Here is a 23113-nt window from a genome sequence, read left to right on the forward strand (position 1 = left end):
CGACTTCACCTTCTGTGCCAGTCTGCCATGAGGGATCATGTCAAAGGCCTTACTGAAGATATAGACAACATCAATTGCCCAAGCTTCCTCAATCATCTCTGTCACTTGAAAAATTAGTGAGACATGACCTCCCCTTCACAAAACCATGTTGCCTCTTACTAATACGTCCACTTATTTCCAAGTGGGAGTAAATCCTGTCAAAGAATCTTCTCCAATAATTTCCCTACCACTGGCCTGTAATTACCTGGATTATCCTTGCTACTTTTCTTAAATAAAGAAACAACATTGGTTGTTCTCCACTCTTCTGGGACTTCCCCTGTAATGTGGAGATGCTGGCGTTGGACTGGGGTAATCACAATAAGAAGTCTCACAACACCAGGTTAAAGTCCAACAGGTTTATTTGGTAGCTCAAGCTTTTGGAGTCTTGCTCCTCCTTCAGGTGAGTGTATCCTCCCCTGTTGCCAGTGAGGATACAAAGCTCTCTCTCAAGGCCCCAGAAATTTCCTTTCTTGCCTCTTTCAGTATTTAGGAGTATATCCTATCAGGCGCTGGGGATTTGTCCACCTTAATGTTTCTCAAGAACCCCAATGTCTCCTGTCTCCTCCTTTTTGATTTCAACATAAACTAAACTATCTGCATACCCTTCCCCAGACTCATCATCCACCAAGTCCTTCTCTTTGGTGAATACTGGCGCAAAGTAGTCATTTAATACCTCGCCCACCTCCTCCGGCTCCACACATAAATTCCCTCCCCAGTCACTGAGTGGGCCAACCCTCTCCCTGGCTATCCTCTTGCGCTTTATATATGTGTAAAAAGCCTTGGGATTTTCCTTAATCCAGCTGGCCAATGATTTTCTGTGACCCCTTTTAGCCCTCCTTACACTGTGCTTAAATTTCTTTCTCCTTCCCTTATATTCCACACTTGCTTCATGTGTTCCCAGCCTCCTCACCTTGACAAATGCTTCCTTTTTCTTTTTGACTAGGCTCAAAATATCTCGTTATCCAAGGTTCCCAAAACTTGGCATACTTATCCTTCATCCTTACAGGAATGTGCTGGTCCTGAATTCCTACCAACTTGTGCTTGAAAGCCTCCCACATGCCAGATGTTGATTTGCCCTTAAACATCTGCCCCCAAGCTACATTCTTCAGTTCCTGCCTAATATTGTTGTAATTATCCTTTCCCCAGTTTAGCACCTTCAGCACCTTAAAGCTTTCTGGGTCACTGTTCCCCAACAGCTTCCCTACTGAAACGTCGACCATCTGACAGGGTTCATTCCCCAGTACAGCCTCTTCCCTGGTTGGATTATCTACATACTGTTTCAAGAAGCCCTCCTGGATGCTCCTTGCAAACTCTACACCATCCATGCCCCCAGCACTAAGTGGAGCCCAGTCAATATAGGCGAAGTTAAGATCTCCCACCACTACAACCATTACTTTTACACCATAACAAAATTTGCTGACATATCTGTCCCTCTATCGCCCACTGGCTGTTGGGAGGCCTGCAGTAAACCCCCACTGTGACTACATCCTTCCTATTCCTGAGCTCTACCCATATTGCCTCACTGAATGAATCCTCCAACGTGTCCTCCCTCCTGTACAGCTGTGATACTTCCCTTAACCACTAGTGCAACTGCCCCGTCCCTTTTACACCCTCCCTCTATCCTACCTGAAACATCTATATCCTACAACTTTAAGCTGCTAATCCTGTCCTTCGCTTAACCAAGTCTCTGTAAATAGCAACGCGTAGTTCCAAGTACTAATCTAAGCTCTTAAGTTCACCTGCCTTACCGGTTACACTTGCATTGAAACAAATGCACTTCAGTCCACCAGACTCTCTTTCGTTAAGAACCACACCCTGTTTTGCCCTTTCTCTGAGTCTTACAGGCCCTACTCTTTAGTTCCCCTTCAGTTAATTCAGCTTTGTTATGGTTCCCACCCTCCCCCCACCAAATTAGTTTAAATTCTCCTGTGTGACAGTAGCAAACTTCCCAGCCAAAATACTTAGGCCCCTCCAGTTTAGATGCAACCTGTTCTTCTTGTACAGTTTTTACCTGCTCCAGAAGAAATACCAATGGTCCAGACATCAGATACCCTCCCTCCTACACCAGCTGTTTAGCCATGTGCTGAGCTGTATTATCTTCCTATTTCTAGCCTCACTGGTATGTGGCACAGGGAGTAATCCTGAGATTGCAACCCTAGAGGTCCTGCTTTCTACCTAATTCCCTAAAACTGCTGCTGTAGGATCTTGTCATCCTTCCTACCTATTTGGTTAGTACTAATATGTAGCACAACCTCTGGCTGCTCACCCTCTCCCTTTGGAATACTTTCTGCCCATTCAGAGATATCCAGGACCCTGGCATCAGGGAGGCAACATAGCATCCTGGAGTTTTTTCCACATCCACAGAAGCGCCCATCTGTTCCCCTAACTATACAGTCCTCTATAACTATTGCTCTAGTGATCTTTGACCCTCTCTGCTTAACAACGGAGCCAGCCGTGATGCCACTGCTCTGACTGCTGCCGCTGTTAGTGAATGGGCTGCAAGTTGAATGAATGGCAAATACAGTATAACTTGGATAAATGTGATGTTATCCACTTTAGATAGAGAAACAGAATGGCAGAAGATAATTTAGATAATGATAGATTGTTGATGTACAAAGGGACTGGGAAGACACCAATTACTGAAAGCAAGCATGCAGGTACAGCAAGCAGTTAGGAAGGCAAGTTGTATGTTGGTCTCCACTGCAAGAGGACTTGCGTGCAGGAGTGCACAGATGTCTCCCCGCAGCTGTACAGGACCTTGGTGAAACTACACGTGGAATATTGTACAGTTATTGACTCCTTATCCAAGAAAGGATATACTCCTGGCCACAGAGGGAATGGAGCAAGGTTTCACCAGACTGATTCCTGGGATGACAGGATTGGTGCTTGAGTGAAAAACTCAGAGGGTGATGAATCTGTGGAATTCTCTACCACAGAAGGTCGTGGAGCCAAGTCACTGAACATACTGAAGAAGAAAATAGATAGACTTCTTGACTCTGAAGGTGCCAAAGGGTATGGAGAAAGCTTGGGAATATAGTGTTGAGACAGAGAATCAATTGTGCGCATGTTGAATGATGGAGCAAGTTTGAAAGACAAACTCCTGCTCCCATTTTCTACGTTTCTATGTTAATACTCAATTCATGTGGCTGGTTTCTCTCACCTGCACCAGTTCCCTGTATGCTGATTTGGCCAGCTTGTATGGTACCAGAAGGTTAGAAGCCAGGAAATAAAGCACCTCCAATCCTGTGAAAATCATGGCAAACCTGTTGATAATAACAAGCATTTCCACAGGAACCATGCAGAACCGTGCCAGTAAGGGCAACAGATGGGCAGAAAATAGCCAGATCTGTTTCGTCTTCATGACAAAGGAGCAAAGTGTGCACACCACCAGCTGTCCTGTAATAAACACAATACAACAAAGAATTAATGCAATTGGAACTGATCCAGTCAAAACAAAGTGACACCATACTATACCTTACATTAGCTGGCAGAATAGTGGGCTGAAATGTTGTCTCTTCTTCTGAAAGCCACAACTTATTCATAACCACCCCTTAATACATTGCCTCAAGGGTCATTCATCATGACAACATTTAGTGCTGTGGGCAAGCTTGGGCATCAGACATCTTGCCTCATGTCCAAATGCACGCAGTTTTCAGCAAGAATAACTGCATACGATCCCATATGAGAACTAACTTTCCACTTCTCAGGCGAGAAAAAAGTATCTGACTGTTGTATCTCAACTTAGAACAATTGATACATTCCAGACTATAGACCGACCTCATGGCTTTCTGTAGACCACTGTCCCATAAGAATGGTGCATTTACCATTAAATCAAGGGTGAGTTCTTCTATTGTGTCATAAAATATTTCAAATGTTGTTACATCATATGTGAAGACATGGTTTAAGATTGATAAAAATTACAATATTTTAACATATGTTATCCATGTTTTTAATCAGTGCAACCATATTAAGGATTAAAATAATGCATCCATTAATACATCATGATTAGTTGGTTGAAAGGTCCAATGTCAAAGTTCATATCCATTGCATCATATGCTGCAAAGATGATAAAGATCAGCCCTAATGCCCCGAGAGCTGAGTTTGTTGAGATTTACTGGCAAAATTCACACCTGAATATCCTCATCTGTCACCCATAGATGTGGAATTTTCAAGCAGGAGACAATGGAGTGGGGACAGGAGTTAAGTTTTCAACAGGTGCTAAAACCAATCATCACACTGCGAACACCCATCATAACTGAAGAGCCTAAAAACTGGATAGGATTGCTGATTTTTTGCTGCACAACATCTTTACCAATTCAGCCAACAGAAGAATCAAAAATGGCAATTATTATCCTGTCATGGACAGAATTAATATTTTTTCTAAGCTATGAAAACATCTCAGCAAAGAGAAAACTGGAAAGGACATGCAACAGATGGAAATTCACTTTAACCATGATTTTATCTTAAATAAAACAGAAAATGCTGACAAAAACCTCAACAGGGCAGCATCTACGCAGAGAGAGAAAGAAATTAAAGCATCAGGTCTGTGAACTTGATGCTCAATTAATCTTGCCTGTTTCCAGGCAACATTTCATAACATTTTAACACTTCAGCAATGCAGCAGAATGAATAATACAGTTCATACTTCTCAGTTAATGCAATGAGGTAGATAGGAGTAAGTTATTCAGACGTAGATATTTTTCCATGTTTACTGTGCAGCATCAGTAGTAATTATGTAATAACAAGCAATAATGATAGGTCAAAAGGTTTCATCCAAAATATTATGAGCCTTTTGAGATTTGTTAAATGAAAACAAATAAGTCAGATGCAGCTCATGACAATTCTTTTAAACCAATATTTAGTATCACAAGTAGGCTTACAATGAAGTTACTGTAGACAGAAGTACAAAGCATCTCCTGCTTAAAGTAATTCCCCTTCTTATTTGGTAGTACAGAACTTTAGAACGGCTGAAAAACACATTTTGGTGAACATTTTCATTTTGCACTCATCAGAACAATCACAAAACATCAAACAGTACCAATATCAAAGGACATAACAACTTTATACACTGTGAGAACAGTGTGCTGATTGGTAGGCAAGTGGACTCTCACTGGTAGAGGCATTGCCATGGAGAATGTATCAGTTAATGGTGACTGACAGTTAATTGCCAAGCATTGTTTGAAGATGTGTACTGGGCAACTTTTCTCGGGTCAGGTTATTGCCCGAAGGAGAGAACCAGCAAGTGGCTATCACTTATTCTGGTTAGCTGAAACATGCACAAGGTGTTCATTTTCTTTCTGTTTGCAACAAACAGAGCTCTGTGTTTTGTAACATGTAGCTTTCAGTACACACAAGCCTGCCTGACAATCTTAAATTAGTTGTGACCAAAAGCATTTTGGTTGAAGTCAATAAACAAGGGGGTTTTGGGGAATTTTGTTGCGACTTTTCTTCAAAGTGAATTCATCGTTCCCAAGAAAGTCTCAAATTACACTCTGATCAGGAAGAGGAAATGACAAGGGTAAAAAAAAACAATCAGCAATACTGCCCCATTTTTACAACACCTTGGGTCATTGCTGAAAATTATATACTGTCACACACACGGACAAAATGTATACATTTACCTTGTAGTATGGCAGGACGAGCATTTGTTGCATCATTGCAAAACAAACATCCCATCCATCCTTTCATCCAAGTCCTTCAAATAAATTGTAAACTGTTCAGGTCCCAGCACTGATCCCCATGGTGCATCACTTGCCAATCTGAAAAAGGCCCAATTATGTCTATTCTTGGCTTCTTGTAAGCCAGCCAATTATCTATCCATGCCAACCACATTCAACTTTGATGTGTCACTTAATCAAATGCCTTCTGAAAATCTAAGTACAGTACATGCACCGGTTTCCCTTTGTCCACAGCAAATGTTGGTTGCTCAAAGAACTCCAATGAATTACGTAAATATGACTTCCCTTTCATAAAATCATGTTGACTCTTTAGTATAAAAATACTGTGGATGCTGAAATCTGACTCTCTGCTTGATTACCTTGAATTTACCTAAGTGCTCTGCTACACTTTCTTTAATAATAGCTTCTTTCATTTTCCCTATGAAATGTTAAGCTAGCTGGCCTGTAATTTCCTGATTTCTGTCTCCCTCCCTTTGAATAATGAAGTTACTTTTGCTATTTTCCAATCTAATAGGGCCATACCAAAAACTAGGGAGTGTCAGAAAATTAAAACCAATGCTTCAACTAATCACTAACCACTTTTCTAAGAGGATGAAATCCATTAAGACCTGGGCATTTGTCAGCCCGTAGCTCCAATTTACTTACGTTGCTTCTCTGATGATTGTAATTTTCCTGACTTCCTTCCTTCCTCCCATTTCTTGATTTATAGCAGCTTCAAATATCTTCAATTCATCTGCCCATTTCCCTGTTTTCCATTATCAACTTTCCGGATTCACTTTCTAGACAACCAATGTTCAATTTGTTGACTTGTTTCTACTTAAAATATTTATAGAAACTCTTACTCTGTTTTTACGTTTCTGGCTAACTTTCCCTCATAGTTTAATTTTTCCCTACTTATTAATCTTTTAGTCATCCTTACCTTTCCTTATATTCTGTCCATTCTTCTGACCTTCCACCTTTCTTTCCCTTGGACAACTTCTTCTTGTTGGAACGTATCTACTCTGTATATTCTGCAATATACCCACAAATGTTTGCCACTGCCTCTCTATTGACCTGTCCCTTAACATGATTTGCAAATTCACTTTAGCCAGCTCTATTTTCATGCCCTCTTAATAGCCCTTATTCAAGTTGAAAAACAGTTTCGGACTCACTCCTCTCTCCCTCAAACTGAAGGTAAAATTCATTCATATCATGGGCATTGTTACCAAGGGGTGCCTTCATGATGAGATAATTATCCCATCTCATTGCATAATACCAAGTCTAAAATAGTCTGCTTTCTGGATGGCCATTGAACGTGCTATTCTAAGAAAATATCCCAGAAACATTCTATGAACTCAGCTACATTACCATTGCCCATCTAATGTTTCCAGTCTAAATGTAGATTAAAAACACCCATGATTATCGCCATGCCTTTCTGACAAGCTCCCATTATTTCTTCCTTTATGCTCTGCGGTACCATGTGGTTATTATTATTTGGAAGCCTATGCACGACTCCCACAAGTGGCTTCTTGCCTTTACCATTCCTCATCTCTTATGCAAACTCTTTGGACATTCTGGTTTTCTACCCAGTTCAACCATGGCTTTTGGGAAGGAAGTATGCTGTTCTTACCTGGATTAACCTACATACAACTACAGACCCACACATCAATGTGGCTGACTCTTAACTGGCTCAAATGGCCTAACAAGCCATTCAGTTGCACCAAAACTTTAAAGTCAAAAGAGGATAAAACTGAAGGGACCAGTATCAATCTACGCATCAGAAACAATAATAGCACACCTTGACCAGTCAACCCCGCAAAGTCCCACAGACTGGTCAAGCCTGTTTCAGTCATACTCAACAAAGCACATGTTACAGCCAATGTCCCAGGTTTCCCCATCACTATTCCTGGCTATATCCTCATCAGCTGCATAGGTACACCAGAGGTTCATAGATCATAGAATCACTACAGTATAGAAGGTGGCCATTCGGCCCAACCATTTTGTACCGACATTAGTCCCACCCAGGCCTATTCCCGCAAACCCACACATTTACCCCGCTAATCCCCCTGACACAAGGGTCAATTTAGCACGGTCAATCAATCTAACCTACACATCTTTGGAGCGGCGGAGAATACCAGACCACCTGGAGGAAACCAACACAGACACAGGGAGAATGTGCAAACATCAAACAGACAACGACTCAAAGCCAGAACTGAACCTGGGACATTGGCACTGAGAAGCAGCAGTGCGAACCACTGTGCAACCATGCTGCCCGACACACTTGGGACGCAGTGGAATACAGTCAGGAGGAAGTTGCATTCAGAGTTCTCAACACTGACTATGGACATCATGAAATCTTATGGTATCAAGTCAAGCATACGGAAAGAAACCTCCTGCAATTACCACTCCACCTCAGCTGACAAATTAACACTCTTCATGTTGAATACCACTTGAAAGAAGAAGTGAGGGCACAGAATGTACACTGGGAAAGCAGCTTCAATGCCCATCACCAACAGTGGCTTGGTAACACCACTACTGGCACGCTGGTCAGGTCTTGAAGGACATATCTGCCAGACTGGGCCTGCAGCAGGTAGGCCAGAACCAACAAAGCAAAAATCAAATCGACCTCACCCATCAGCCGATCAGTCCATGATCACTGGTCGGGGTGACCATCGCACAGCCATCCTGGAAAAAGGTTCCGCTGAACTGGGCAACTATGAGGTATTGTGAGCCAGCAGCAGAATTGTATTTAACCACAATCTGTAAACTCATGGCATAGCAGCATATCCCTCAATCATGATCACAGAATAGGAAATTCACCTTAGTTTAATGAGGAATGCAGGGGAGTGTGCCAGGTGCAGCAGGCATGCAAAAAACTTAGGTAGCAAACTGGTAAAGCTACAACACAAGATGGCACACATGCCAAACAATGACAACAGCATACAAAGGACAGGGCTAGGTGATCCCACAACTAAAATATCAGATCGAAGCTCTGCAGTCCTGCCACAGTCCTGAACACTGGTAAGCAGCTAGATAGTTCATCACTAACATTCCCAAATTCAATGCTACGAAGCCCAGTGTATCAGTGGAAATGACAAGACTAAAAATTTGCAACTATACTCAGTTACAAGTTCCCAAAGGGTTATCCATCCTGGTCACCTCCTGAGGTTCTCAAAATCACCAGGGCCAATATCAGCCAATTTGACTCACTCCACGTGGTGTCAAGAAATAGCTGAGGGCAATGAACGTTCTCCCCGTATCTGTGTGGGTTTCCTCCCACAGTCCAAAAATGTGAGGATTAGATGGACTGGCCATACTCAATTGCTCCTCAATGTTAGGGGAATTCGCAGGGTAAGTGTGTGGGGTTACGGGGATAGGTTTGGGTGGGATTGTTGTCGGTGCAGGTTCAATGCGCTGAATGGCCTCTTACTGCACTGTCAGGATTCTATGATTCTAACAGGGCTAATCTTGCTTTTTATTTCAACTGTCTCTGTCGAACCATTTATTCATTCAAATTATTATTGACTAACGCTATGATAATTTCTCCAGTATCACGGCACGGTGGTTAGCACTTCTGCCTCACGGTGCCAAGGACCCAGGTTTGATTGCAGACTTGGGTCAGTGTGTGAAGTTTGCACATTTTCCCCATGCCTGTGTGGGTTTCCTCCAGGTACTCCAGTTTCCTACTACAGTCCAAAGATGCCCAGATTAGATGTACTGGTCCTGCTAAATTGCCCCTTAGTGTCCCAAGATGTGTAGGTTAGGAGGATTAGCAGGGTAAATGGGATTCGGGGATAGGGCAGGTGGGGTGGGCCTGATAAGATGCTCTGTCGGAGAATTGGTGCAATGGGGCGAATGACCTTTTTCTGCTCTGTAGGGATTCTATGAATATTCCTAACTTAGTTCGTGGTCAACATCTCCATAAAGTTGCATACTCAAGAATATGTCATTGCCAATCTTAACCCAGCCACAGCTAAACCTGAACTGTTGCGAAATAATATTCCACGTAGTCAGTAACTCCAGCACCACCATATTATTTATTTATCAATATGGATCCCTTTGGCATGGCAATTTTTCCTTTTTACCGATCCATTACCTGATTTCTTCATTCTGAATAAACTGTCTAGTTTAACCTCTTTCAATCTGACTTGCCCACTGGCAATTCCCTGCATATGTAAAATTCTAATTCCCTATGTATGTAAAATTCATTGCTTGCCTACTCGATTGTCTAGTTCAGAGGTTCCCAACTGGTGTGGCATGGCACACTGGTGGGCCGTAAAGGCCCCATAAGCATGCTGCAAAACAGGAATAAAACTCATTAAAATAATTGAACATTAATGTAAATAAACTAATTCTAATTTTTGTTTCAGCTCTGTGGTTGGCATCTCCAGGACTCAATGAGCCTCAGACCTCCCACAAATGTTGCTCAGCATTGGAACCGAATATCGAGGAAGGGAATTGAAGATCTGGCCATACCAATTGCCGCCATCTCCATCAGCAATAAGCCTGTGGGCTTGAAGGGCTCCTTCTCCAAGAAAGGCTTCAAGAAGATGGTGATGAAAATATTCCGGACGCTGGGATAGTAAGTGCAGGCAGAGCAGGAAGGAGAACTACAGCCACTCACCATCCTGACTTTGAAAGATATTGCCGTTCCTTTGCAGTCACAGAGTCATAGCGGTTTACAGCACAGAAATAAGCTGTTCAGCCCAACCTGTCCATGCCGTCTAATCCCAATTGCCCACATTTGGCCCATATCCCTCTACACCTATCTTAACCTGTGACTGTCTAAATGCTCTTTAAAAGAAAAAATTGTACCCCCGCCTCTATTACTACTCTGGCAGCTTGTTCCAGACACTCATCACTCTGTGTGAAATAACTGCACCTCTGGACACTTTCGTATCTCTTGCCCCTTCCCTTAATATGCCCTCTAGTTTTCGTCTCGCCTACCTTTGGGAAAAGATATTGACTATCCAGCTGATCTATGCTCCTCATTATTTTACAGACCTCTATAAGATCACCCCTGGGCTCCTACACTACAGAGAAAAAAGTTCCAGTCTATTCAGCCTCGCTATATAACTCAATCCATCAAGTCCCAGTAGCATCTTAATAAATCTTTTCTGCACTCTTTCTAGTTCAATAATATCCTTTCTATAATAGGGTGACCAAGTGTGGCCTTACTAATGTCTTGTACAACTTGAACAAGATGTCCCAACTCCTATGTTCAACATTCTGACCAATGAAACCAAGCATGCTGAATCCCTTCTTCACCACTCTGTCCATCTGTGACTCCACTTTCAAGGAGCTATGAACCTGTATCCCTAGATCTTTCTGTTATGTAACTCTCCCCATTGCCCTACTATTAACTGACTAAGTCCTGCCCTGGTTTAATCTACCAAAATGCATCACCTCACATCTGTCTAAATTAAAGTCCATCTGCCATTCGTCAACTCACTAGACTAACTGATCAAGATCCCGAGTCGCTGGGTCAAAATCCTTGAATTCCTTCCCTAATGGCTATGTGGGTCAACCTAGAGCATGTGGACTGCAGTGATTCAAGGAGGAAGCGCACCACCACCTTCTCAACTGCAGTTAGGGATAGGCAATAAATGCTGGCCAGCTAACAACGCCCCATGCCCAACAAATGATATAAAAAAATTAAAAAGGTGCTGAAGCAGATCCAGCTGAATACAGACACATCCCCCAAGGCCATGAGTATCATCAACTCGCTCATCAGTGTCTTCTTAGAGTGGATCACCAGCGAGGCTTCTCGCCTGATCCACCATGTCATTGCCTGACCACCACCTCTCGGGAAATCCAGAGTGCTGTCTGCCTCCAGCTGCTGAGGGAATTGGCCAAACACGCTGGTTCCAAGGGCAAGCACATCAGCTCCAATAGGAAAGAAAACACCCATGCATGCACTGGCTGGGATTAGTTCGCACATTCACTATCTGGAATTTCTACATTTGTCACGTGTATGACAAGGGTCCTAACCAATATAAAAATATATGAGCGCATATATGGTCCTTTCCCAGCTGGTGCATGTACGGTTTGGATCATCAACATAAAACATTCCCAACTGTGTATGTGCATCCCTTTCCTGGTTGACGTATGTACGAGAAATCCCAGGTTCTTAAGCAATTGGAGATGCCAACCACGGAATTGAAGCCAGAGGTCCCATGCGCCTCAGGGAAAACACAAAGGGCGAAACAGAGAACCAAACGACACAGGGAGCGGTTGACAACAAAGCAGGAGAGCAAACAGAGAGAAGTAAAAAAATAATCAAAGTTCCCAGTAAGGGAAGCAGACAGGAGGTAAGAAACAGAAACCTTTAAAGTTAAGAAAAGGAGAAATTTAACATGTCTGTGATGATAAAGCTTTCACGGCAAACTTCAAAACTACTGGAAATTGTATTGAATTGTGGCTTGGTATGCTTCTGTGGTTTCAGAGATAAAAGGTTTTCTTGCGACAGAAGCTGTGCCTCAATTCTTCTGTAGTATGAAGGTGTTCCATGAAGTAAAAAAAAGTTTGGGAATCACTGGTCTAGCTTCACCTCTCCTCTGGAGTATTATTTTCAACCCTCTTCACTCTAGTTCACCTGCCAGCCAGGTGACAGTTCAGTTCATCTCTTTCTCAAAAGTACTCTTGATGCCCAAGGACACTGGACCTTTCGCTTCTACATCCTGTCCTAAAATCATACAGTGGCTTCAGTACAGAAGGAAGCCCCTTGACCCAATATCTCCATGCTGGCTCTCTTGCAAGAATAATTCACTTCGTGCCACTATCCTGCAGCTCTGCATTTTTTTCTTTTACAGTGTAATGATCCAGTTCTCTTTTGAATGCTATGAATGAACCAGTTCTTACGACACTCTCAGGCAGTGCATTCCAGATGCTGAAGACTCAAAGGCTTTAAGTCACCTTTGCTTCTTTTGTCAGTTACCTTAAATCTGTGCTCTCTGGTTCTTGACTCTTTCACCAATGACAACTGTTTTTCTCTATCTACTCTGTCCAGCTTCCTTATGATTTTGAGCAACTTATCTCCTCTCAACCTCTTTACTCCAAATAGAACACTGTCAGCTTCTCCAACATACCTACATACTGAACCATTTTTGTGAATCTTTTCAGCACCCTACTTAATGTCTTTGCATCCTTCCTAATGTGTGGTGCCCAGAACAGGACACGTCTTCCAGTTGAGGCCAAACTAGTGTTCATAAAGGTCTTTCATAACTTCCTTGCTTTTTATTCTACTCCCCATTTACAAAACCCAGGATTCCATTCACTTAATTAACCGGTTCTCAAGTTATCCTGATACCCTCAATAATTTGTGCTCAGAATACAATTTTATCAAGGATATGACTAAGAATTCTTGCAATTCCAACCATGCATTTGAGAAGATGTGACACTAAACAGGACAACTACTTATTAACATTTTCGTTTTTGCATCTTGATGCCAAATGCTTACAAGCATCCAAAAACCTCAATCCTGAAAAGTAGGCTTCTGGGGCTCTAATAAATTGCATTCTGAAGTCAAACTTTTAAATATATAATTTTTATATAGACAAGGGAGCCCCCAGTTAAATAAAAAAGACCTTAGTTTTGATTCCCAGTTCTGCACCGATCCGAGCAATACAGGCATCAGCAGTTTACATTCGAAAAACAAAAGGATTTATAATTCTAGTGACCCAGGATAGAAAGACAGCATGTGTAGGATTTCGGTAGCGACAGGATTGGGTTTGTGATGGGGTGATGGCCTGTCAGTCAAATTGCTGGCTTGCACACTTGTATAGATACCAAAAGCAACCAACATCTGTAGAACTGTAATCCAGCGTGATTTAAAGGATTTGAGAGGAGTGCAAGAAATAATGCTCTTATAGAATCATGACAAGTAGGTTTCTTCAGTTAAAGAAGATGCTTCAGCAGTCTGCCTGAGGTGACAAAGAACAGTGTTAGTGATGTTCAGTATGATTTTTCTCAAGGGCTTGTTACCTGGCCAGGGATATAACAGAAATATGTCTTTGTATAAGTCAGGCTGGACTTGCCGAAGTAGTCCATAAAGCCCTACTATGCACCTCCGGAGTCAGTTTTCAAAACCCCAGCCAAAGATACATTTGAATGAGGGATTCAACATGGAGCTGCTCCTCCAATAGTGGGCAGCTTATCTTCCATATTTGTTGCTGATAGGCTCACCATGGCAAATCGATAATGTCTGATTCGGGTACGGGCAGGGTGAGACAGGATGCAGGTGGGGGGGCAGAGAGAGGGGATGCAAACAGGGTGAGGGGGATGCACTGATATCTACTCTCACAATAGGGTGCATGAGTGAGAACCGAGATTCAGAGTAAACCATGCACACACACTTCATTATATTAGACTCTAATACTCAGCTTATTTATTGCTGATTATTTAAATTGTTTCTTTTCGTACAATATTTTTGTTTATGTCGTGCTGAACTTGATCCTTCTAAAATTTGCTCATCAACCCTTGAGTGAGAAAACTTTTGAAATGTAGTCTCCCAGGTGAGAAGGTTCGACAACCCTGGTATAAGCAGAGTGGATCTCATAAAAGGGAGCCTCATGATTAGCCTACCTGAACCACCTGAGTTGGGGAGGTAACATGATGCTCATACAAAAGCAAAACCAAGAAATTATTTGGATACCAGAATAGAAGGGACCGAACTTGGATATCTATTCCCTGATAATTGGACAATTAAATGGGGAAAAACAATTAAACAAACAATTGATGTGAGGTATCCACCAGTTCCTAAAATAAGGTATATTAATAGGTGGTCAAGAAGAGAAAATACAGGCAGGCACAGGAGGGTTCTTGGAGACAGATCAATGCTAGCTTCAGCTTAACTCAATCAACTTGAAATAAATCACAAAGACGACAAAGATCAAACCGTTCTTCCTTGTCATTCATTCATCTGATCCAAGACTGGTAAATCTTGTCACTTTTATGGATCATATATGTCCATTCTGTCTATTTGGTTGTGTTTTATTTTTGCTACTGATTCCTCAACGTTTTTGGGTTATCTGTGATTCTCGATTAAATCTTATAGGAGGGTCAAAAACCAATCTCATATAAAGAGAGAAAGAAACTTGTGGAAGCAAAAATTACTTGCACTTGCAACGTGAAATCCCCCCGCCAAGCATCATGCACTTTCATTCAATTCAAATGCATCCAAGCAACCAATGTGGATTGAGAGTTTATACAGAACTCCAGAGCATGGATATCAGATAACCTTGGTCTGCATGCATTTTCAGAAGTTTTATTTGATGGGAATATTAATGATGAAGCTCCGGTTCAAATCTTCCACATATGATGCCTGCCTCTAAATTGGCAAAGAAGAAAAATCGGATACAGAGGGTGATGACAGAAGACCACTTTAGTGACTGGAAGCCAGTGTCCAGTAGCATACCATAGGGACCTGTGTTGGGTCCCCTATTATTTATCATTTATATAAATGACATAGGAGACAACGTGGGGGGTTGGATTAGTAAGCTTGCGGATGACACAATGATTGGCTAGGTGGTTAACAGTAAGGCAGAGTGTCGTGGGCTACAACTAGGTCCAGAATACCTTTTACTAATCCATTTGTTTGTGTCACAGCTTCCCCAGATAACACAATATGTGACAATACAATTTTCAAGGGAGGAAAATTGCAACTGTCGTGACTGTTTCTCAACAGCATTGCTGCCTGACCCCACTCCCCGAGGAGATTTAACATTTTTATTTGCTATTTTGTTTAGCTGTGCTAATTGTCCCTACTCCAAGCCCCATCCCTAACATCTCCATTCCTCTTGGCTATCCTTAGTCTTCTGGTCAAAAAGACAGGAATGGTCCAGAATATAGATTTCAGTACAACTGCCATTACAGCCATCTGACAAAACATTCTTCCGTAAAGATTGATGTTGTATGCCCTGCCCAACACCAGTTGAAGCATATTACTTTATCAAGCAGTCCATCGACTAAGTTACCAATGCTGTTACTTCATTATTTTGGTGAACTGCATATTCCAAGAGAAAGATGCCTTTGAAAACTAACATTTCTGACAATTCCAGGTACCATCGAGCACAGTTCAAAATCTAGTTTTGTGACTGTAGGCTGCATTTACTGTTAAATCTTCCTCTAAAGGCAGAAAATCCTGGTCCCATTTTGTCATGTTGTTTTATCACCATCTTACCAGTGGATGGGGCTAGATAGAAACAAAGAATTACAAAAGCACAAAGTATTTAAAAAGTAAGTTTAAACATAGTAAAGAGAAACCAAAAATAAAGAGTGAAAGGAACAAAGCAAAGGAGAAAACAGTGAAAGAAATGGAATATAAAGCAAATGAAAATTAACCCGCAATAGTTACAGCAAAGACAACAAACTGAAGTTTAATTCAGCGTTTTTCACGTGAGCTTTCAGACTCTTTCTGAATCTTCTACAGAACGCTCGGAGTGTAAATGTTTTATTCATTAACTGTCAAGATAATTAGACACAACTCCATGAAATAAAGAAACAGAATTGCTGTAGAGGTACAAATGATCCCTCATTAGACAACTTAATATTTCAAAGAGGTTCTCTTTGTTGCTGCTGATATTATGGATTTCTTCAGTTTTCCTAATTTTACTTCACTGTTAACTTGCATTCTTGAGCTGAGATTTAAATCTCCAAATATTTAGCGAGGTCTGCCAGACCTTCCAGCTGAAGGAAAACTTGGCAAAGATGATGCAGTAAATTATCCAATGTGTGAATTTATATAGTATCATTTTGCACATATCAGAAATTTGTCTTGTGATAAGAGTATATAAAGGCTCATCACTTATGAAGCAATGGGCCATCAATAAAAAACTAGTAAGGGGAGCGGTGACACAAGCCTCTTGAAAAAAAGATGCATTTTGCTTTGGATGCAAAAACTTTAATGCAGTCTTTGGGTTGAGTGACAGCATAAAAACAGCATGTCACCACAAAATGTCAGCTGGAAACCAATATTTGTCATTCATTCAAAAAATACTAATTTCCAAAATAGTGTTCTCAATATGTAAATAAAGCTGCAATACAATTAATTCACATATTTTCACTGTGTAATGTCACTTGCAGTAGTTGCTGTCTATTGGTTACCTGGGTAAGAATCATCTGATTCACGTACTTGAAATAATGAAGCAGCTAGACTACGTTCATCAATAAATTATTTCAATTAGATAGACTGGAAATAACCAGAGTCAATAATGTAAATTGCAGAATGAAAAGATGTCAGGGGGCTCTTCTCCTCTCAGTGGATAATAAACAGTGGAACAAGTTCAGTCCATCCCTCACTTGTAGATTCAATGCATACCTTTAGAGAACTGACAATTGAAGATTTTCTACATGCTATCAAAATATCCAGACCTATTACTGGCTCTGCTGGAAATCAGGTCGTTTCAAAGTTGGATGAACATGAAGTTAATCACGATTTCTCCAGTGTAGTTTTAACCTTAAGTGATATTTGGGGAGTCAGAGGGGAAGGTTCTGTGTTTTGTCTCCTTAAATTGGTCCAAGAATTTTTTTGCTACTCCCAAGAGATTTACATAAAATCATAAGATGTAATATCGTAAGATTAAGGAGCACAATTAAGCCCGTCGCCATCAAGTCTGCTCCACCTTTCAATCATGGCTGATTTGTTTCTCGACTCCATTCTCCCGCCTTTTCCCCATAACTTTTGATCCTCTTACCAACCGAGAACCTATCTCTGTTTTAAATCTCTCAACGAACTGGCATCCACAGCCTTCTCTGGCAATGAATTCCAAAGATTCACCACCCTTCTGACTGAAGAAATTTCTCCTCATCTTGGTTCTCCACTCTGAAGTTGTGCCCTTGGATCCTAGTCTCTCATTAATGGAAACATCTTCTCCACATACACTCTATTCAGGCCTTTCAGTTTTCTGTAGTTTCAATGAGGTCCCCCCTCACCCTTCTAAACTCTATTGGGTACATACCCAGAGTTCTCAAACACTTCTCATATGTCAAGCGTTTCATTCCTGGGATCATTCTTGTGAAATTCCTCTGGACCTCTCCAGGGCTAACACATCCTTCCTTCAATACAGGTTATAAAATTGCCACAATATTTCAAACGTAATCTGACCAGAACTTTATAAAGCCTGCTTTTGTATTCTAGTCCTCTCGAAATGAATGCTAACATTGCATTTGTTGCCCTAACTACAAACTCAACATGCGAGTTACACTGAACGAGACACTTTACCCTTCTGAGTTCTGAATTTTCTCCCCATTTAGAAAATAGTCGACACCTCTATTCTTTCTGCCTTGGTGAACAACTTCACACTTTCTCACACTGTATTCCATTTGTCGCTTCTTTGTCCACTCTTCTAATCTGTGGAAGTCTTTCTGCAAGTTCCCCGCTTCCTCAATACCACCTGTCCCTCCACCTATCTTTGTATCATCTGCAAGCTTATCCACAATGCCCTCAGTCCTTCATCAAGATCACTGATGTATGAAGTGAAAAGTTGTGATCCCAACACTGACAACTGTAGAATTCCAACAGTTACCAGCTGCCACCCTGAAAAGGATCCCTTTACCCCCACTCTCTGCCTTCTACCACACAGCCAATTTTCTATCCATGCTAGTACCTTGCCTCTTATACAATTGGCCCTTAAATTATTCAGCAGTTGTCTAACCTGCTCATTACATCCTCAAAGAACTCCAACAGATTTTTCAGACATGACTTTCCCTTGATGAAATTGTGCTGACTTCATGCTATTTTACCTCACACTTCCAAATACTCCAAATTATCAACTTAAATAATGGGCTTTAAAATCTTACCAATTCAAAGGTCAGGCTAACCAGCTTTAATTTTCCATTCTTTGCCTCCCTCCCTTCTTATACAGCGGTGTTACATTAGCAATTTTCTAGTCCTCTGGGACCCTCCCTGATTCCAGTGATTCCTGAAAGATCACAACTTATGTCTCCATAATCTCTTGAACTATCTCCTTCAAAATTCTGGAGTGTAGTCCATCCAGTCCAGATTATTCATCCACCTTCACATCTTTCAGCCTCCTTAGTAATGGCAATCACACTCAACTCTGCCCTCTGACTCTTGAATTTTTGGTTTGTTACTGACATCTTCCACCATGGAAACTGACGCAAAGTACCTATTCAGATTCTCCACTATTTCTTTGTTCCCAATGACTACTTCTACATGGCTGCTGGTGGTACTGTGTCATCATGATTTTGTGAGATGAACTCAGTGAATCATCTAATTGTTCTCTGTCTATCAAGACTTGTAATATTTTCTCTATTTTCTATTAGAAACTTTTAATTTCAGTTCTCTGTTCACAAACTTCAGTAACAGTAAACTGCATATAAAGAATCATCAATTCATCACCAGCTGCCCTGACAATTTTCATTTTTCGAACATCTAGATGCTTATAATTACATAATGGTGAAAATCTGGCCTGATCTGCCAAGTGATGCTCAACTCTCATTACCTTTACTGGAAGTAATTGCTTCTTGCAACTTCGGTTGATTTTCTGTTTGTCATTCATTGATGAACATGCATCTTTTTTTCCAAGTTGTACAAGGCTATTTTAGCCAACTTGCTGCAGTACATTAGACACAATTCAGTTGGGCCAAGTGTACCATTTCCATCTTGTATCTTCTATGCTTTTACATGTACGGAAAAATAGCTCAAGGATTTACATCTAGTCAGAAAGTATGTCCTTCCAGTTTCAGTCTAGTTCACAGTCAACACAAGAACACAAAAGACTTGGGCAACAAAGCTTTATTCAGCAGTTTTAAGTTCAAAGCTGCACAGCATAGAGTGCCAAGAATATTACAGTGGGAACACTGAGTTTGTGTGGTCGGCAGTGAATGTTCTTTTTTTCTTAATCTGCGTTCAAAGTAAACATATTGAATGGTAGAAAATTGGAAGAAACAGGAGAACTGAATGGTATTGTTAGTTAAGTACACATTCAAATCTCAAGTTTGGGATTAAATACAACCCCTACCAACAGCAGCTCTCAAAGTATCTTAAGTTAAATAAATTACTTTAGTTACAAGTACAAGATCACAGCACCACGTGACACAACTTGGAAAACATTGGGCTTGACTCCCATGATTCAGTCAATTCATCCAATGAGTAGCTGAATCACATCACTCAGGACTCTCTCATTTTTTTATCCCTGAGCACCAGATAGGACACAGAAGGCCTTTCAATCAACCCTTGTTCACTCATTCAGAAGCCAACTGTCAACTCAGCATCATGGTATATTTGAATTCACCAAATCTTTTGTCTCCACAACTCCACGTCTTTGCCACTAGCTTTCGGAACACTGTTCCCTCGTCAGGTGAGTGGCTCATTACATGAGCTTTTACTTTTATGCACCAGCCTCTTGTGCGGCACCTTGTCAAAGTGCCTTTTGAAAATCTAAATACACTACATCCACAGGTTCCTATCTATTCTCTGTTACATCCTCAAAGAATTTGAGCAAATTTGTCAAACATTTCCTTTCATAAAATGAAATTGACTAGATTTGAATATATTCAGCTCTCCTAAATGGTTAGCATTTCCTCTTGATTATTCACTCCAGTATTTTGTCAGTAAGATGTTAAACTAACTGGTCTATAGTTCCCTGCCTTCTGCCTTTCTACCTTTTTGAACGCAGGAGTCACAATGGCTTTTTTCCAATCTTCTGGTACTCTCCTGGAAAGGTAGAAACGTATCGAACAGATAGGGGAACGGTTGCCTCCATGATATGGCAGAGATGCAGATGGGAATAAGAAAAGGTCCACACTCCAAGCATTTATCTTTATATACTTGTTCTTGAATAAGCAGCTTCCTTTTATTGTACAACAGATGAAGCTTAAGGGCACTGTTCAATGTTATCAGACTTCTGATCTAATACAGAATTTGAACACTGATGAAAAAGTAGACTTTTTTGTCAAAGCTTTTCACCTTGCACTCATCCCATGTTCAAAAAGGGCCTTAGCGTACTGAAGGTTATTTCACTAATATAAAAGCAAGTTACTGCAGATGCTGGAATCTAAAAAAAATAGAAAATGTTGGAAAATCGCAGGAGATCTGACAGCATCTATGGAGAGAGAACAGAGCTAACATTTTGAGTCTGGGTGACTCTTCCTCAGGACTGAGAGCTAGTTTAGCAAATGTTGTCCAACTGCACACCACAGCTAACGTTGGACACTGCTTAGATTTTGCAAGCAAGGGTTGGTTGGTAGCAGTTTGTACCTTACCAATGCTAACAGTAACAAAAACATGTTGCTTGATACGATTCGCCAGTCTTTAGAACGTACAGCCTACAAACTTAGCATTAGACTGGTACTGAAGTTCAAATGCTAGTTACTAACTTATGTGATAGGCAGGCAACAGCATCCTATAAGTGGCAAATACCATTCATGCTGTTGCTGCATAGTAGCTAGGTAAAACAGTTAGCTTCACCCGTTTCTCAAATTTTGCCCTTCCAGGATAATAGGAGGCAGATTGGGCACCTCTCAGGGCAGAAGGGACAACCTTGAAACCTTTTCATCAATGTGCACAATTATATACATGTTCCACATGCTCTGGCTACAAATAATGAAAATTATAGTAGGAGTGGGGACAATGGAGGAGAAGTGTTACAGGAGGGAATGGTTAAACAAGCTGAGGATCTGTAACAAGGACAGGGATGATGTTCTTTGATTATCAGAGACCATTTTGTTTGCTACTCTGTAGTTAGTGCCATTGCAGTGACGTTGTAGCACGAGAAGTAGGCAACATAGGAAAAGCAGACATGAATCTAGGATCAGATTTAAGAGGGATGCTGTAATTCTGTTTTCTCATTTGAATCTCATGGAATCCCAACAGTGCAAAAGGAGACCATTCAGCCCATCAAGTCTATACTAACTCTCCGACAAAGCAGTTGACCCATGCCCTATCCTTGTAATCCCACATATTTACTCTAGGAATCCCCCTAACCGAAACATCATGGGGCACCAGGGTAATTTACTATGGCCAACCCACCTAAGCCACACATCTTTGGACTATGAGAGGAAACCAGAGCACCTGGAGGAAACGCAGGCATGGGGAAAATGTGCAAATTCCACAATCACTCAAGGTGGAAATGAACCTGGGTCCCTAGCACTGTCAGACAACAGTGCTAACTACTGTGCCCACCCTGCCATCCAGTACAAAATAATACCTGAAACAAAATCAACTAAAGTGTCATCAGGAGAGCAGCATCCGCGCTCTATTGATATGGTATTTAGGGCAAGTTTCTCACGCAACTGGGACGAACAGAGTCTTTTTTATATTTTGTATTGGTTTAAGTTTGATGATCACACTAGGCTCCTGTAGTAGTCTCTCAAGTTATGAATTGATCAAGAACAGAAACTGAAGGGCAACACCTAGCCTGTGTCTCCACAGTAGGGGAAAGGGAGAGAAAGGATAAATATGTCATGGAAAGCTACCAATTGGAGGAGTTTCCAGGTGGATGATGGATCAACTTCAATAAACATCTAACGACTAACACTAATTGACCAAAAAAGGTCACAATCCTATACTATACCCGAGCATGAATTACTGCCATCTGAGTTGAAACAAAGAAAATAGTGATTTACAAAAAGCTACAACGTGGAAACCAAATTTTCCACTTACACCAACTTGAAGATGTATTTTCTGCCAGTGTAAATTTCTCCAATCACTCTGCCAAATACATCAAATTTACAAGCAAGCATTAATCATTGAGCAAATTTCTAAGTCTCACCATACCTATCAAAGCTGTAGTGAAGCGATTCAGGGACAAAGGTTCTTCGTACACAGGTCCATCATGGCCGAATTCAATCTCACTCCTCACAAAGTCCCTGGAAAATTAAACAACCAACAGGATATTGATATTTCGATAAAAGTGCCTCTTCATTTGCCACCTCTATAAGTATGCAGTGAAGAAAGAGCAATTAAATTTTTCGTACGTCATGTATTTCTGTCCCTTTATAGGAAGGAAACCCCTACTCATTTAGCACTTAAATATACATTTTATGCCAAGACGTTTTGCTATTTAAGGGAAGGCTGTGGAGTCACCCAATAGATGTCTTCTAGATTATGAAGGGATTCAATAGGGTAGATGGAGATGAGATATTTCACCTTATGGGGCAAAACTAGGATCTAGTAAAGAAGAGTAAGACAGGCACAAATGAATCCAAAATAAATATAATTCAGGAGAAACATCCTTACCTAGTGGTTAGAATGTGAAAGTTATCAGAATACGATTGATTGCATCACAACAATCCTCTCCTCACTCAATGCTAAAACACACTTACTTGGCAGCACACCATGTGTATTGATAAGTAACCATCATTCTGGCTGATTTTCTCCTTGCAACTCTAAAGTTAGTTTCAAGCCATGTGTCCACTACACTTGAGTGTTTTGCTTCAATAATATCAACCTTTTT

At 41.1% G+C, this 23113-nt stretch overlaps 1 protein-coding gene across 1 annotated transcript in view; it reads right to left on the bottom strand.

Annotated features, from left to right (window-relative positions):
- The window catches only part of rnf145a (ring finger protein 145a), a 98604-nt gene that overhangs the window by 22143 nt on the left and 53348 nt on the right, over positions 1-23113 (bottom strand). Inside the window, exons 3-4 of the mRNA XM_080201778.1 lie at positions 22435-22526; positions 3200-3435 (exon numbers count right to left, since the gene is read on the bottom strand). Coding sequence (XP_080057904.1) covers positions 3200-3435; positions 22435-22526 — 328 coding nt within the window. The remainder of the gene's footprint in view (positions 1-3199; positions 3436-22434; positions 22527-23113) is intronic.

The sequence above is a fragment of the Carcharhinus amblyrhynchos genome, chromosome 13 (genome assembly GCF_965287045.1).
Source record: "Carcharhinus amblyrhynchos chromosome 13, sCarAmb.v2.hapA, whole genome shotgun sequence".
NCBI lineage: Eukaryota > Metazoa > Chordata > Chondrichthyes > Carcharhiniformes > Carcharhinidae > Carcharhinus > Carcharhinus amblyrhynchos.